Source organism: Gopherus flavomarginatus, chromosome 4 (genome assembly GCF_025201925.1).
Source record: "Gopherus flavomarginatus isolate rGopFla2 chromosome 4, rGopFla2.mat.asm, whole genome shotgun sequence".
NCBI lineage: Eukaryota > Metazoa > Chordata > Testudines > Testudinidae > Gopherus > Gopherus flavomarginatus.
In genome coordinates, this window is record NC_066620.1 from 216,028,478 (window position 1) to 216,044,865 (window position 16,388).

At 46.7% G+C, this 16,388-nt stretch overlaps 1 protein-coding gene across 12 annotated transcripts in view; it reads left to right on the forward strand.

Moving 5' to 3' along the window:
- The window catches only part of DTNB (dystrobrevin beta), a 382,151-nt gene that overhangs the window by 334,076 nt on the left and 31,687 nt on the right, over positions 1–16,388 (forward strand). For all 12 annotated transcript variants that reach the window (XM_050948808.1, XM_050948813.1, XM_050948812.1 and 9 more), the window contains one exon: positions 16,021–16,180. In XM_050948808.1, coding sequence (XP_050804765.1) covers positions 16,021–16,180 — 160 coding nt within the window. The remainder of the gene's footprint in view (positions 1–16,020; positions 16,181–16,388) is intronic.

Genomic DNA, 16,388 nt, shown 5'->3' on the forward strand with positions numbered 1-16,388 from the left:
GCTTGTTCCTGACCCTAAGAACTTATAGCCTAGAAGACAACAAGCAAGTGATCGGAGAGGCTGGGCAGGAACATGGCATTGTAACCATTGGTGGAGAATAATGCTACTACATGGCATGTTAATTCTTTGTCCTTTTTCATATACATATTTTAAAGTTACAAAAACTTGTTGTTAGTGGGGGTGGAGTCGGCAGAGGTCAAGGGGTGAAGCTCGACATTATAGTGAGGGAGGGAAGGGGATTGTTTGAATGAAAGAGGAGAGTGGATAAATGCTGGGGGAGGGGTACTATTATTTTTGCTGCTGTCGTTTCTACATCTAATTTTTAGTCTTTACTTCTGTTGTTTTGCTGATGACGATGTTCCTCAAGTGGAGGTGAGGGAGGGAGGCTGACTTATAAAACAGGCAAATAGCAGAAAAGTGTTTCTTCTAGTATGTTGGTAGTTTCAGACAGGCAGGGCCGGCTCTAGGCACCAGCGCTCCAAGCATGTGCTTGGCGCGGCACTTTCCAAGGGGTGGCACTCCAGCTCCTTTTTTTTTTTTTTTTTTTTGCTTGGGGTGCAAAAAGCCAGGGGCTGGCCCTGAGCGGAGGTGAGCTGCGGCAGTGGGGGGGGGGCCTTGGATGGCTGCAGGAAGTAACCCTGGGGGGAGGGGGCAGAGGAACCGCTCCCCTACAGTTCCCCCCAGGTCACCTCTGCTCCACTGCCTCCTGCTCCTCCGAGTGCACTGCCGCTCCGCTTCTCCTCCCTTCCTCCCAGACTTGCGCGAATCAGCTGTTTTGCGGCAAGCCTGGGAGGGAGGGGGAGAAGCGGAGTGGTGGCGGTGTGCTCAGGGGAGCAGGTGGAGGTGAGCTGCGACAGTGGGGGGCACCAGGAGGGCTGCAGGAAGTAACCCTGGAGGGGCAAAGGAACCGCTCCCTCCCCCAGCTCACCTCCGCCTCCTCCCCTGAGTGTGCCGCCGTTCTGCTTTTCAGCGCGCCCGGGGGAGGAGGCGGAGCTGGGGATTTGGGGAAGGGGTTGGAATGGGGTGGGGAAAGGGCAGATTTGGGGGGGGGCTGGGGAGGGCGCTGGAATTTTTTTTTGCTTGGAGCGGCAAAAATCTTGGAGCTGGCCCTGCAGACAGACAATATTTTAGAGTGGACAGGAAGATTTTACAGTGCTGGAAAATGTGGGAGGCAAAAGATCATCAATGGGCAAGTCAGATTGTACAGAAACTAATACTAAGGGTGAATGTGTATAGCAATCATTGAGTCTTTTGGGGGGAGGGAGGGATAGCTCAGTGGTTGAGCATTGGCCTGCTTAACTCAGGGTTGTGAGCTCAGTCCTTGAGGAGGCCATTTAGGGATCTGGGGCAAAATCAGTACTTGGTCCTGCTAGTGAAGGCAGGGGCTGGACTCAATGACCTTTCAAGGTCCCCTCCAGCTCTGTGAGATAGGCATATTTCCATATATTTTCATATGACCTTTAGGGCCAACCCAGACTAAGTAGCTGGTGATCCCTTGCTTATGCCTAGAAAACCTTGCCCCCCTGAGTCCAAGCAGTTCCTCCTTGTTAGGGGTTTTATTCCCTTCCCCCCAAGTGCTCTGAGCAGCAAACTCAGCTGACGGGAAGGATCCACTTGCAAGACACATCTGCATGGTGGGGAAGTAAACAGCAAAGTCTTTTGTCCTTTTTAATGTTCCACTCTCATCTATCTGGTGTTGATGGACCTTCCTTTTGGGGCAGGACATAAGAGCCTCTGCTGTAGACCAGCATTTCATCTCTCTCCAGTTTGGTGATTTACACAGTCACAAAGGTTTACAATGCCAGTGCTCAAATATCACCTTACAATATGGGATACAGATGCTAGAAGTGAGCTTGCTGCCTGGAGCAACTCACAAGCATTCATTAAAGTCTAAACACTAACCACATTCTTATCAATCTAATACCTGTTTTAACAATGCTAACACACAGGTGAGCCAGGCTGGTTCCAGCAGAGACACAGGGACCTGGGCGTGAGCTGGTTCTTCATTTGATGTTAGGCATGATGTCCCATCACAGCTTGTCATGCAGTGTCAGACATAATGGTATTGAAATAGGAGAGAGAGTGTCAAAATCAGCTTTTTAAGCATATTGTTACTCTGTAATGTGAGCATGTCTCTCAAAACAGGGGAAAGGCTTGAGATAGGGAGAGATGTGCACCTCCCAACTGAAGCAAGAGAATGAGTCAAGTACACTTTAGATTGTGGAGCACTTACTGCTGTGTGCCTCATTAACACTCCGGGAACAGACCCGGGAAGGAGAAGGGAGCTTTGTGTATGTTTTTTAAAAAAGCCACTGCAGCACGAAGAGGAGCTCCAATTACTTGCAGTGAATATAATAAAACAGCTTCAGCTCCATGATACTTGACATGAACAAGCCAGACTTAAGAGCCATTTCAGGAGAGTGAAATAGAGATGGAGGAAAGTTTAGTAAACCTAAGTAAGGAATTGAATGTGTATAGTGTGAGTGGGGAAATAAAAACACCACTCCCTTTTCTCATCCATTCAACTTTTGTAATTCTCTCTGCTGAAGATTTGTGCATACTCTGAGAAGCCATTTAGCATAGTTTGACTTTTTTTCCCCCCTATAAAAAGATGCTGAACAAAAATTAAGATTATAAGATAAATTTTTCATATACTGGCCTCTTTTCCATGCCTGCAATTGTTTTCAGGAGCAATTTAGTTAATTTAAAAGCCTATGTACTTGATTTACAGGTGCAATCAGGTGTTTACATGTCTAAATGACTTAGGTTGCATTTGAAATTTTTGTTCACAAATTTGCAGACACAAATCAAAGCCAAATGTTAGAAAATGGCAGATTAATGCACCCTTAATTCTGCCCGTTGTGCATATGAATTATACTAGTCATTAAATTAAAAGATCACATATTATTTTTTCCACAGGACTCCTGTCTCATTCAGTGTGCAGCCATATATATATATATATGTATGTGTAAAAATGCAAGTATAGGTGTGTTTGTGTGTGCATACAGGAGAAAAGATCTTTACAGTTAATTGAATTCTTTTCTGATTTCATCTGAAATCAGAGAGCGAGCTAGTCCCATTGGCATGTTGCCAGGAATGAGAGTCACACCTCAGCCCTGATCTTATCCAGGCGGGTAAGTGTTTCCATGACTGAGACCCTAATTTACACAAAATGTATTAAGTTGCAGCTGTCCTATTCTTGCCATATTACGTGATTCAGAAAGCACTCAGCATTCCCTCCTGCTCCAGGTGGAGTGTGCCATCTGCAATAAAGATGAGGTGGCCATGAGCCACATTTGTAGAACTTGGCAGGTTTGTGTTTTGCCTGCAGTTTGGCCACTCTTGGTTTAGGCCATGACTACGCTACAAAATGACGTCAACCTAACTGACATCGGCATCCAGCCACTGCAGTTATTAAATTCCTTGTGTGTGTGCACAATTGTGTCAGCGGTGCGTGTCCTCACTAGGAGCACTGGTGTCGATTGTATTGTCAGTGTAGGGCATTGTGGAATGGCTCCTGCAGGCCATTAACAGTCAGCCTAACCAACAGTGTCTACATCGACACTGCATCGATCTAATTACATCAGCCTTGACCCTGTGCCGCTCGGGGAGGTGGTTCTACTAAAGCAGCAGAGAGAAGCACTTATGTCGGCAGGAGCTAAATTTAAGTAAAGACACTTCCACAGCGAGGTTGGTGGAAGGCAGTTTATGTCGACCTAACCGTGTCATGTAGACTAGGCCTAGACAAACCTGCTCTGGGGATGGGGAGCCAGGGTTCAGAGTAACGTCTTATTTCTAGAAATTGGATTCTTTTCCAGATAGAAAATCTCTACGAGGCTGCTTATTTTTAATCCCTTCCGCAGCTGCCGCTATAAATAGGTCTTAAGTGATTAATGGTAACCTGTAATGAGGGCTCATAATGATAAGGTCTAACCTGGGTAACTAATTTAAAAATATAAAATCCTTCCTACATTCTTCTCAGAGAAAGGTAAGTTCCAGCTAAAAGGCTGCTACGTTTGATATGTGTATTTAGTCTTATTTTATTTCTGGTTTTTAATTCTTAATATATGTATGACCTTTCTTCCTCTTCTGAATGGTTGCCAAGATTGACACTTTACATAGATCTGGGAGGGAAGGAGAAGGAGTGAGCAGCTTCTTCCAGAGCCAATGCCTGGGTCTGTGTAGGCACTGCAGCTTCTTGCTCCCTCCCTCTTCAGTCCTGTCCCACTCTGGGGGCTACAATCCCAACTTCATGTTAAAATCAACTCTCCAGCAGTGAACACTGCAGCTGTCCACAATGCCGTGCCAGTCATGAACATGCAGAACTTGTATTATGCAGATCCAACTGGTCTTTTTATTGAATTATTTATATTTTTGTGGTGCAAAATAAGATGAAATTGTTACGGTCTCTTGAGCATTTTTTCAACTTGCTAATGATCTGATCTTTGAAATGTATAATCCCCCCAGCCTCCTGGAGCTGTGCTGCAACTGTTTGCTGACCCATTTGTTTAAAATCCACTGTTAATGGGGCTTCAGAATGATCATTTTTCCCATAAGTAGTATTTCATGTTGTATTGAATGAGAATATAAACCTTAGGCTTCTATTCACCATTTGACAGAAATCAACAGCATTGACACCAAGACACAAATTAGGGGCCAGATTCTGCCATCCATTTTCCTTTTGAGCAGTACATTACTCCTTGAGAAGTTCCGTAGCAATCATTGAGTCTACCCAAGGAGTAAGCTAGTACTCAACATGAATGAGGGTGGCAGAATGGGCTCTCTAGATGCTAGGGTCCTCCTCTACCTTTCCTGTTTTAATTGCAAGTGCAATGTAATAAGGGTCCGATATATTTTAATTGTGAAGGTGCTAATCTTGTGACAAGATTGTATAAAGTTTTCCTCTGTTATGCAATGGATATTGGTCCCAAGATCTGACCACAATATCTTGTACCAGCAAAGAGTTGGAAATGTTGTGGAGATGACAACAGTGCTGTGGGAGGAAGAAGAGGGATTTAGGCCCCTACTAATTGAGCACTTGAAGTGATGTGTCATGCATCTGAAAAGCAGGGGACTACAACTTCCATCAGCCCTCTCCCCACTGTACAGCCCTGTAAGTGTCCGGTGCTGGGGCTCGTCCCTCTCAGGCGCGGCGGGGAGCCAGGGCACCTCCCTACAGGCAGCAGTCCGTGTAGGTGGAACCTCTCAGCAGGGGCTGAGGGAATAGAGGGTCTGTAAACAAGGCAGAATCCAGGCCCTTCAGCAGGGTCGGGTACACACAAAGTTTATAAGCCCAGGCCCTTGGGCAGGGCAGTAAGCAGTTCAAGCTCAGGCCTGTCAGCAGGCTGAGCAAACACAAAGTCTATAAGCCCGGCCCTGGGGCAGGGCGGGGCAATAAGCAGTTCAGGCTCAGACTCTTAGGCAGGGGCTGAGCAGCAGTTTAAACTGTAAGTCTATATAGAGGCCTCCTCAGGCCAGGGAGAGGGGGAGTCTGCCACCCTTGGAAGGGTGGCAGGGGGGACGCAGGCCCTCCCACTCCACTGCATCCCAGCCTGGGGCCCTAACAGCGGCAAGGGTTCGCTGCAGTCAGTGGGGAATCCTGGCCGCAACACACTGACATTGGTTCAGGGTCCCCTGGAGCCAGACTGGGGTCGGCTACCCCCGGGCCACTTCCAGTCTCCCTCTCTCTAGGTACCTGTCCTCCACTGGCGTTGTCCGGCGGGTCCCAGACCATGAGTTCCTCTGCATACTGGGTGGCAAGAAGCTCCGGCAGCTCCTCTGGATACCGGGCACGAGGCAGGTCAGGCCAGCGCTCCTCCAGGTAGTGAGCGTGGGGCAGGTCAGGCCAGCGCTCCTCCGGGTAGTGAGCGCGGGGCAGGTCAGGCCAGCGCTCCTCCGGGTAGTGAGCGCAGGGCAGGTCAGGCCAGCTCTCCTCCGGGTAGTGAGCGCGGGACAGGTCAGGCCAGTGCTCCTCCGGGTAGTGAGCACGGGACAGGTCAGGCCAGCGCTCCTCCGGGTAGTGAGCGCGGGACAGGTCAGGCCAGCGCTCCTCCGGGTAGTGAGCGCGGGACAGGTCAGGCCAGCGCTCCTCCGGGTAGTGAGCGCGGGGCAGGTCAGGCCAGCGCTCCTCCGGATACCGGGCACGAGGCAGGTCAGGCCAGCGCTCCTCCGGGTAGTGAGCATGGGGCAGGTCAGGCCAGCGCTCCTCCGGATACCGGGCACAAAGCAGGTCAGGCCAGCGCTCCTCCGGGTAGTGAGCGCGGGACAGGTCAGGCCAGCGCTCCTCTGGGTAGTGAGCGTGGGGCAGGTCAGGCCAGCGCTCCTCCGGCTACCGAGCGCGAGGCAGGTCAGGCCAGCACTCCTCCGGGTAGTGAGCGTGGGGCAGGTCAGGCCAGCGCTCCGCTGAGTAGTGAGCGCGGGGCAGGTCAGGCCAGCGCTCCTCCGGATACCGGGACCAAGGCAGGTCAGGCCAGCGCTCCTTCGGGTAGTGAGCACGGGGCAGGCTGGGCCTGGCAGGAGCTTGGGCACCAGCGTCTGTCCTCTCCGACAGCCAGTGGCCAACTGAGCCCTGAGGCCGGGCTTTTATACTTCCTGTCCTGCCTCTTGACTTCCGGGGGGCGGGGACAGGCAGCTGTGACTCCACCCACTGAGGCACCTGCTCTGGCTCGTCCCTCTCAGGCGCGGCGGGGAGCCAGGGCACCTCCCTACAAGCCCCCTTCCTCCATCATCCCCCAACTCCCCACCGGGAACCCAGCAGGAGCCAAGGCTCCAGGCACAGAGTTCCCTGCTGAGAGCCCTGGTGGCAGCCTGGCTAGGAGCAGGGAGCCCAGGGCCGCTGACGTGGAGCTGGGAACCCAGACAGAGGCCCGGCTTGGAGCAGGGAGCCTTGGCAGCGGCCGGGCTAGGAGCAGGGAGCCAGGCAGCAGCCTGGTTCGGAGTGGGAAGCTGGGAGCCCAGACAGCAGCCCAGCTTGGATCAGGGAGCCTGGCCAGCAGCCCAGCTAGGAACAGGGAACCAGAAGCCTCTAGCTGGAGGCCTCCACCTGCCCCGGGGTGACAGTCAGAGCTAAGAGCCAGGCGCAGCTTTCACAGCAGGGTGTCTCCCAGCCTTTCTTGTCAAGCTGTGAAATTGACAAGAATGACAACCAACAGCCGATGTAAGAAACACAGTGTCTACACAGACGCTGCATTGCCCTAACTACACCGACATAAGCCCTAGCCTCTTGTGGAGGTGGAGTTATGATGTCGGTGTAGTAGGGCACTTAGGCCTGGTATATGCTGGGGGGTGGGAATCGATCTAAGATACGCAACTTCAGCTATGAGAATGGCGTAGATGAAGTCGACGTATCTTAGATCGACTTAGAATCACTTACTTCGCGTCCTCGCAGCGCGAGATTGACAGCCGCCGCTCCCATGTTGACTTTGCTTCCGCCTCTCACTGAACTGGAGTTCAGCAGTCGATAGGAGAGCAATCGGGGATTGATTTATCACTTCTACACTACATGTGATAAATCGATTCCCAATAGATCGATCGCTACCCGTCGATCTGGTGGATAGTGTAGACGTATCCTTATATTAGCGGGACAAGGCTGTAGTGTAGACACTGACACAATTAGGTCTGTGTAAGCTGCCTAATGTCAACCTAACTCTGGAATATAGACCTGGCCGCAGACACAATATACCAGGCATGATACTGGCACCCAGGGAGAATGCGGTACCAAATAACCTCAATAATTACAAATTCGCTGTAGGCCGCTTCATTGCAGGAGAGCTGCTGTAAAGCTGCGGAGCCTGTTGAAGGGTACAGCTGTTGCTGCTATTTACGGTCTGTACTGCAGAAATACACCAGGCAGGATCCCTTTTGTGTTAGACGCTGTACAGACACATAGGAAAGCACAGCACAGTCTCTGCCCCCAAAAAGTTGACAATGTTCCTGCTGATGTATTGCCTGCCAGTGAAGGAAGACAATCATAGGCAGAGCTGGCAATTAAATTACCAAGGGAAACTGATTTTTCACAAGTCTTTGAGATATAGCCTCAAACGGCTCACTGTCTTGTGTCAGCATCTGTGTTCGCAGTGCACGGTGGGAGAGAAGATACCAAGAATCCATAGGAGAGTGTACGATGGTCTAATTGAAAAAAGAGTAGAGTCATGAAGGCCAGCCAGAGAATTCATTGCATTGAAGTGGCAATGGACATAAAGGCAACCTAGCGCTGGCTGGAGATTTGTAGCATACACATGGCCAGAAGCCCTTGTGTAAATGCTTTTGTTTCCCAAACCAGGGTCTAATCTCAAACTACTATAAAAACTGACTTTATGTTACACTTATGGGTGTGACAAAGCTCTAGTCATTCCAAGACATCATGGTTTCCATAGTAACTAATGCACTTGAAAGGGGAAAATGTTGAGGGGAACTTAAAAAAAAAGAAGACAAAGACCATACTAAATGGCACAAACCAAACATGTGGGGGTTGTAAAGTTATAATGCCGTAAGTGTGTAATTACTCCCATTCTTTAGGTCATAAATCAGTGCTAGCTATGTAAGACTACAGTGGTCTGTGATGCACATTGAAATTTGGTGATAATATTTACTGATTGTAGAAAGGTGCAAATCACTGATACGCAGTGAGGATAGCCAGAGAGTTAATAAAATTTTGCACTTTACATGTTCCAAGAGCTTTATAAATAGTGGCTAATCTTCAGTGCCGCTGTGAAATAGGTAAATATTAACCTCCTAGGAAATGAAGGCACAGTGGTTAAATGACTTGCCCAGAGTCACACAAAAATTCAATGGCAAGGCCAGGTTTTGAAGAGGAATCCCTGGCCTCCAGTGCTGTACTTTGTCACTGCCCCTTGACAGCTAATGGCAATGAAAATGAAATGGGAAACAACTGCCTAAACATTTAACGAGGTATCTGGACAGGTGCATTTGGTAACACACTGCCTTTCACTTCTGACCTCTTCCCTTGCTCTTCTATTGGCATTATGAAATATAAAACACTTGAGTAGAGTTATATTTTGAAAAACTTTGAACCAGCGAGTGCAGCTAACCTAAACAGTCAAAATTACTATGTCAGCCTTCTATCCCTTTCGCGTGGTTATTTATTTGCCATTATTTCATCTAACTTAAGGCCATGTTTTGTAGCTCTTACTTATGCAAATTCCCTTTGAAATCTGTGAGAGTTTTACCTGAGTAAATATTACAGGCTTTGGCTCTTAGATCACAAACCATTGGGATGGAAATAATGTCATCTTATTTGTTAGAGAGACAAGGTGGGTGAGGTAATATCTTTAATTGCAGTCATTCTCAACCTTTTTTCATTTGTGGACCCCTAAAAAATTTGGAATGGACGTGCAGACCCCTTTGGAAATCTATTGTCAGCATATATAGTTGTATTCTGTTCTGCATGGGCAGTAGGCAAACCCCCTCTTATTCATGAGTCAAGTACTCTACAAATCTTTTTAGGGTTCTTTAGGAAGGAGAGCTGCCATCAAGTCAACTTCCATAAACAGCCAGATGAGTGACAGCAGTTCTAGAAATATAAGATGCATATTGAGCAGTCCCCTAATGTGAAGCCAACACCTGAAAGGCTCTCTGGAATGATCACTTCCATTTCCCATCCAGACTGTCCTGGAGAGAGATTAGATTCAAGAGGCATGATGGAAGTTTTGTCTGGGATGCTACTACCACTGTACCTACTATGTATGCTGCCAGCTCTTTGAATGTCACCGAGTAGCCTATAATGCCCTTTGGCCAGTCTGACTATTGGAGACTGGATGGCAGGATATTTCCAAACAAATTCACTATTTTTTGTTTCCTTTTTATTTTATTATTAACATACATAAACTTTCTAGACAAGTATTAACAAATGTTATTAATCTGTATTTAAAGAACCATTTGTATTTGGTCAACGTCTTATTATCTGTGTATTTTGTTCCGTTTCTAAGAATGATAACCATACATGATCAAAATCCATTTGATCCTGATATGTGTGTCATTTTTTTCATTGTGCCCAAGTCAATGATCTCCTTTGATCTGTAACCTAATAGAACCACTATGGAGTTTGTGGGTAGCCTAACTTTTGTTCTCCTTCAACTGTGTCAGTATGAATCCCACTGTCAGTATGCCTGCACCTCGTGTGTGCGAGCTGGGAATTGTTTGAATAGCTGTGTCTATCAGGGCCACACATGCACCCAGGGCCTCTTTGTGCTCACACAAGGGCATAAAGAGCAAGGTGGTCATGGCCTTCCCTTAGTCCCCATGTACTGTCCTGTGGCAGTGAGACTGACCCTGGACTCTCCAACCCACTATGGCTTATGTGTAAGGTTTGAACTGGGCTGTGACGAAGTACGTTTCTCCTGTTTGAATTCTAAATTCATCATTTAAAAAAAAAGAGAAAGAAATAGAGATGACAAGGACTGGTCAGCAGGGCAAAGTCACACAAACATTAAAAATGGCAGACTCAAGCCAGGGTTTAAACCCTGTCCTTTGCACAGCAGTCTAATGCCTCTGTTAGATGGACGTAGCAGGTGTCGCTGCTGCCACAGGGAATCTCACATCCCCCCAAAATGCTCCATCTGCCATTCCTTCTCTTCCTGCACTGAGAAATGAAGGGGTATGAGGCTGAAATTGCACCTCTTGGCACAATCCGTGTGGCCTCAGACCCAGGGGAAGAAAAATCCTAACTGAAACCTAGGAGGCTCTTTTCAGTTGGTGCCCCAGCAAGCAGGTAAAACCCCCGTTCCAGTGGGGACAAAAGACCAAAGAATGTGGCTAAGTCAGCACCAAGTCACTTGACACCAACAGGTTCCTCCTCTTTACTAAAGACATTCGTGCCAACTTCTTTCACACCAGTCCCAGGACAGAGAACTGTGTCAGATATGGAACAATGCTGCAAACACAACTCCACGCAGACATCACATTTGCCATGGAAGGAGGACTCTATCCAAGGACAGGCCATTGAGGCCATCCACTTCTAGACAGTAGCAGGATGATGATGATGATGATGATGATAAAAAAAGCAGAAGAGACTTTGGCATCAAGAGCCCTTCCAGAACTGATGGCACTCCTTGTGCCAAGGCTCATCTCCGAGAATCCACCTTCACCTTTCCTCCTGGCACTGATGCCGGTACTGACTTGGGCACAGCACAGGCATCATCATGGGTTCACCTCCCTCTCTCTGGGCCACTCTTTCTCTCCTGATTCCAGGAGACTGGAATGACACCCTAGATGGTAACTGAAAGGTGCCCAGCACCAAGGCCTCTGACCAGAATGGCAGAAGATGGGCCACCACAACCTGGCCGATACCAGTCCGATCTACTGCCATCTCCCTATGTATTATATTGGGTCCTATCATATCTTCAGTCCCAGGGTCAAGTCCCATCACATGTCCCCATGAGGAGGAAGAGATCCTGGTCCTCCTTAGCATTAGTACCGAGGACCTCCTCTCCAATACCGGAAGAGCAGCTGGGTAAGATGGCAGAATTGGCCCAGGAGATGCTCCAACTTCCTTCCACTCAAAGCATCCCTCTTATGCCAACAAGACTATCTCTTTAGCACTGACCATGGATGATTTTCAGGTGTTTTGGGAACTCTTGTCCAGAACTGTGGAGAACTTGAATATCAAAACAACTATAATCGAAGAGAACATCCATAAACTGTTCAACATTTTTAATTCCTTGGCATGCATAAGAATTCCCATACACATCAACAAGGTCTTGATAGACTTTAAAGACCACAGTGATGCACAGACAGAGAGAAGCAAGATCATCCCTTCTGTGTCAAGAGACTACTCATCTACAGGAGTGGTGTGTTCAACATCGGGGCAGTCTGATCGCCCTCCACTTGCCTGGGGTCCAGAAAAACTTAGCAGATCCATCTTAGCAGGAAGTACTCTTTCCTTCACAAATAGACCTTCAAAGATCCTATATCTTGGCAGAGGAGTAGACTAGATGACCCTTGTGGTCCCTTTTAAACCTATGGTTCTGTAGTTCTAAGAGACAGTCCATAAACAATTTTTTCAGAAATGGCGGGGTCCGACCATAGACCTTTTTGCAACCAATTTGAACAAGTAGTGTCACATATTTTCCTCCTGAGGAGAAAAGAGCCCAGGCTCCCTTTTGGATGAATTTGTGCTCCAGTGGAACATGTATCTATTGTATGCATTTCCTCCAATTCCCCTAATTCCCAGAGTCCTCAGAAAATAAGTTAGAACAAGGCCCAAGTAATTCTGATAGCACCAGTGTGGCACACCAATTTTGGGACTCAAAACTGAGTCATCTATCATTTGGACCATGCTTCCCACTCCCAGTTCTTCTATACATTATCTCACAGAGCCAAGGTCTCATTCTACATCCAGACCCATCGTCTCTGCATCTGACTTCATGGATGCCAGCTGGCTAACTTCATAAGACAGATGTTTCTTTGCACTGGTGCAGGACATTCTGATTCAGAGCAAGATATCTTGAGCGAGGCTCACATATAGAGCCAAGTTGAAATATTTTTCAATGTGGGCTGCTCATATCCCCTGTAGCCCTTGGAGACTCCCATCCCAGGCATTCTGGATTATTTGTTTCTCTGAAACTTTTGAGTCTTTCAGTCAGCTCCATTAGAGTTCATGTAGTAGCAATATCTACCTACCATGCTCCCATTCAAGGTCACACAGTATTTTTACACCTAGCTCTGACTAAATTTTTGAAGGGGTTGGTTTATGTATTTCCACCAATTAAGGAAATTCTTGCTTACCCCTGAGGAGCTTAGATGTAGTACTTCTGTCTTTGATGGAAACCTCATTTGAGCCTTTATATCATAGCATGTGCTTTGTCCTGTATACTTTTGTTGGGAGAGTGAGTGAGATTCGGACATTAATGGCAGGACCACCTTAGACTTCCATCCTAAGTGCAGGACTCTGCACTTGTTCTTGTTGAACATCATCAGGTTTCTTTTGGCCCAATCCTATAATTTGTCTAGGTCCCTCTGTATCCTATCCCTACCCTCCAGCCTATCTACCACTTCTCCCAGTTTAGTGTCATCTGCAAACTTGCTGAGGGTGCAGTCCACGCCATCCTCCAGATCATCAATGAAGATATTGAACAAAACTGGCCCCAGGACTGACCCCTGAGGCACTCTGCTTGATACTGGCTGCCAACTAAACATGGAGCCATTGATCACTGCTACAGACTAGGGAACAAGTGGCTAGGCAGCAGTTCTGCAGAAAAGGACCTAGGAGTTACAGTAGACGAGAAGCTGGATATGAGTCAACAGTGTGTCCTTGTTGCCAAGAAGGCTAACGGCATTTTGGGTTATATAAGTAGGAGCACTGCCAGTAGATCAAGGGATGTGATAATTTCCCTCTATTCAGCATTGGTGCTGCCTCATCTGGAGTAGCGTGTCCAGTTTTGGGCCCCACACTACAAGAAGGATGTGGAAAAATCGGAGAGTCCAGCGCAGGACAACAAAAATGATTAGGGGGCTGGAGCACATGACTTATGAGTAGAGGCTGAGGGAACTGGGATTATTTAGTCTGCAGAAGAGAAGAATGAGGGGGGATTTGATAGCTGCCTTCAACTACCTGAAAGGGGGTTCCAGAGAGGATGGATCTAGACTGTTCTCAGTGGTGGCAGATGACAGAACAAGGAGTAATGGTCTCTAGTTGCAGTGGGGGAGGTTTAGGTTGGATATTAGGATATTATTTCACTAGGAGGGTGGTGAAGCACTGGAATGGGTTTCCTAGGGAGGTGATGGAATCTCCTTCCTTAGAGGTTTTTAAGGTCAGGCTTGACAAAGCCCTGGATGGGATGATTTAGTTGGGGTTGGTCCTGCTTTGAACAGGGGGTTGGACTAGATGGCCTCCTGAGGTCTCTTCCAACCCTGATATTCTATTATTTTCTATGATTATACTACTTAACACAAGGACAGAGTTATTCTTTGATCTCGTGCAAAATTCCTACCCAAAGTAGTTTCAAAAGTATACTTGAATAGTGAAACATTATGTATTTACCAGTGTTTTTTCCCAAGGCTTCCCTCGTCTCCTGCAGATGCAAAACTCCATGCATTTGATGTACTGAGAGCCCTTTCCTCCTATCTCCATAGGACAAAATCTTTTTGCAAATCTCCCAGACTGTTTTAGCTGTTAGAGGCGTGTCTAGAAGGCAGGGTATTTCCACTCATAGACTCTTGAAGTAGGTGTCAAACTGTATCAGTATTTCATATGAATTGAATAAATTAGCTCCTTCTCAAATCAAAGTGAACTCTAGAGATCAGGCAGGCTCCTTAACTTAACCAAAATCTGTTGGGTAGCTACTTGGAACGCAATACAAATTTTTACTAATCATTATTGCTTTGTAGCAACTCCAGATTTGACTCTCAGTTTAGCATGGCAGTCCTACAGTCCTTATTTAAGTAGACCTTCTGGCACCCACTTCCTTAGAGAGACAACTGCTAGCCAATCACCTAGAGTGGGATCTCTGTGGACATATAGTGGAAAAAATAAAAACGCTTACCTTACATTAACTGTGGTTCTGTGAGATGTTTTTTCCACAGGGATCCCATGACCCACTCTGCTTCCCCACGAATGTGGTGTGCTCCAGCTTTGGGATTCTTTATTGGTGAAGGAACTGAGTGACATTTGGATCTGCTCCATCCTTTATGCACTCTGTTGAGGGGTACAAGACATGCAGGGATTGGTGTGGCCCCAATGGGTACTGGGTTTAGTAAAAAAGAATCAAATCTCATGGTGTTGGGGTGCATGCACCCTTAGAGTGAGATCTGTGTGGGGAAAATATCTTGAAGAGCCACATTTGCTGAAAGGTAAATAACCGTTTTTTAATTTAAAGTTCTATTTATAATTTTCCTCAAATACTATAGTGGTAGTACATTCCCACCAGATATGTAGAAAAGCTCCTAGTCCTCCACCTTCTCTACAGCATTTCTGACTCCCTTTTTGATATATTTTCTTTAGCTTAAATGGAGTGAGGTACCAATGATGAAGTAGTTTGTAGTAATTTTCCTTAATGGTTACAGAGTTAGGTGTGGCTTTGTCTTTACTCCAGTTATTTTTCCATTGTTCCAAAGAGATATTTGTTTTTAGATCCTTTTCCCTTTTTTCCATAAAGGGAATCTTATCGTTTAGAGCTATCAGTAACATCCGTTATACCATACTGAGATGAGGTCCTCTGAGGTGGTCTTTCCCATAATTAGTGTTTCTATCCTCAGTTAATGGTCTGCTGGAAACTTGAGGTACCTAAAAAGGAAATGCACTATTTTTTAATGGGCAGCTGTACTGGCAGGGATTTTGCTGCCAAAGAAAATGAAACGGTTCTCCCCTTCCTTCGTTTGGATTTCTACCATGGATCTCATCTTTAAGGTCAAAGTCATGTGGTCCACCATGTAATCTGAGTCCTGAAAAGAAACTGTGTTTATGGACTCTGGGGAAAGAGGTGCCCACATTTTCCCCACTTGTGAAGCGAACTGTCTCAAAATCTGAAGAGTTCTCTGCTCCATTTAATATTTATATGGATAATGAGAATGACCAAGTTAAATTAGATAGTCTGATGTACGTGATATAAATCCTCATGCTTCAGATCATAAGCCCACACCATATGATGGTGGCTAGGGAGAATCTGTAGGCAGGTTATTCTATAAATGCCCACTGTGGGGTTTCTTGCACTTACCTTTGAAGCGTCTGGTATTCTTCACTGTCAGGGAAAAAATACTGGACTAGATGATCATGTGGCTCTTTAATCCTTGTCTTGACTCTTCTTTGAACCCTCTACAGTTTATCAACATCCTTCTTGAATTGTGGGCACCAGAACTAGTATTGACTTCTGTGAGCTTTGGATCTGGGAGGAATGTGAGGGCTACCATTCATGTGTTCAGAATACTCATATCATGAATATTTGCGTAAAGTGCCTGAATTTTATTCTGTCCTTAAGTGCTTTGTACAAAATTGTTTACAGACATTGAACCAAAACATATAAAGTTAAACAGTTTGGAAACTCCGTGTTGTATTTCCCTTTACAGGCTCAAGCAGCAAGCTCCCCACACTCCTCACCTACCCATGGAACCAGTCGCCCAATGCCAATGCCTGTCAGAGCCACTTCCGCTGGCTCTACCCCAACTCACGTACCTCAGGACTCACTTGCAGGAGTCGGGGGAGATGTGCAGGAAGCTTTTACACAAGGTGAGCGTAGCACAAACCAAACCCCTGCTATTGCCAGACACTGAAGTGATTGATTATTACACAAATATAATACAGCAATTTTAATATGATAATTACTGATATTATTTCACTTGGACTATGCCAAAGCAGAATGGAAGTAGACTTTTAATCTACAGGATTAGGCGACACAAGTATTAACAAAAATAGTTGTGTGACCTAATCCTGGCCT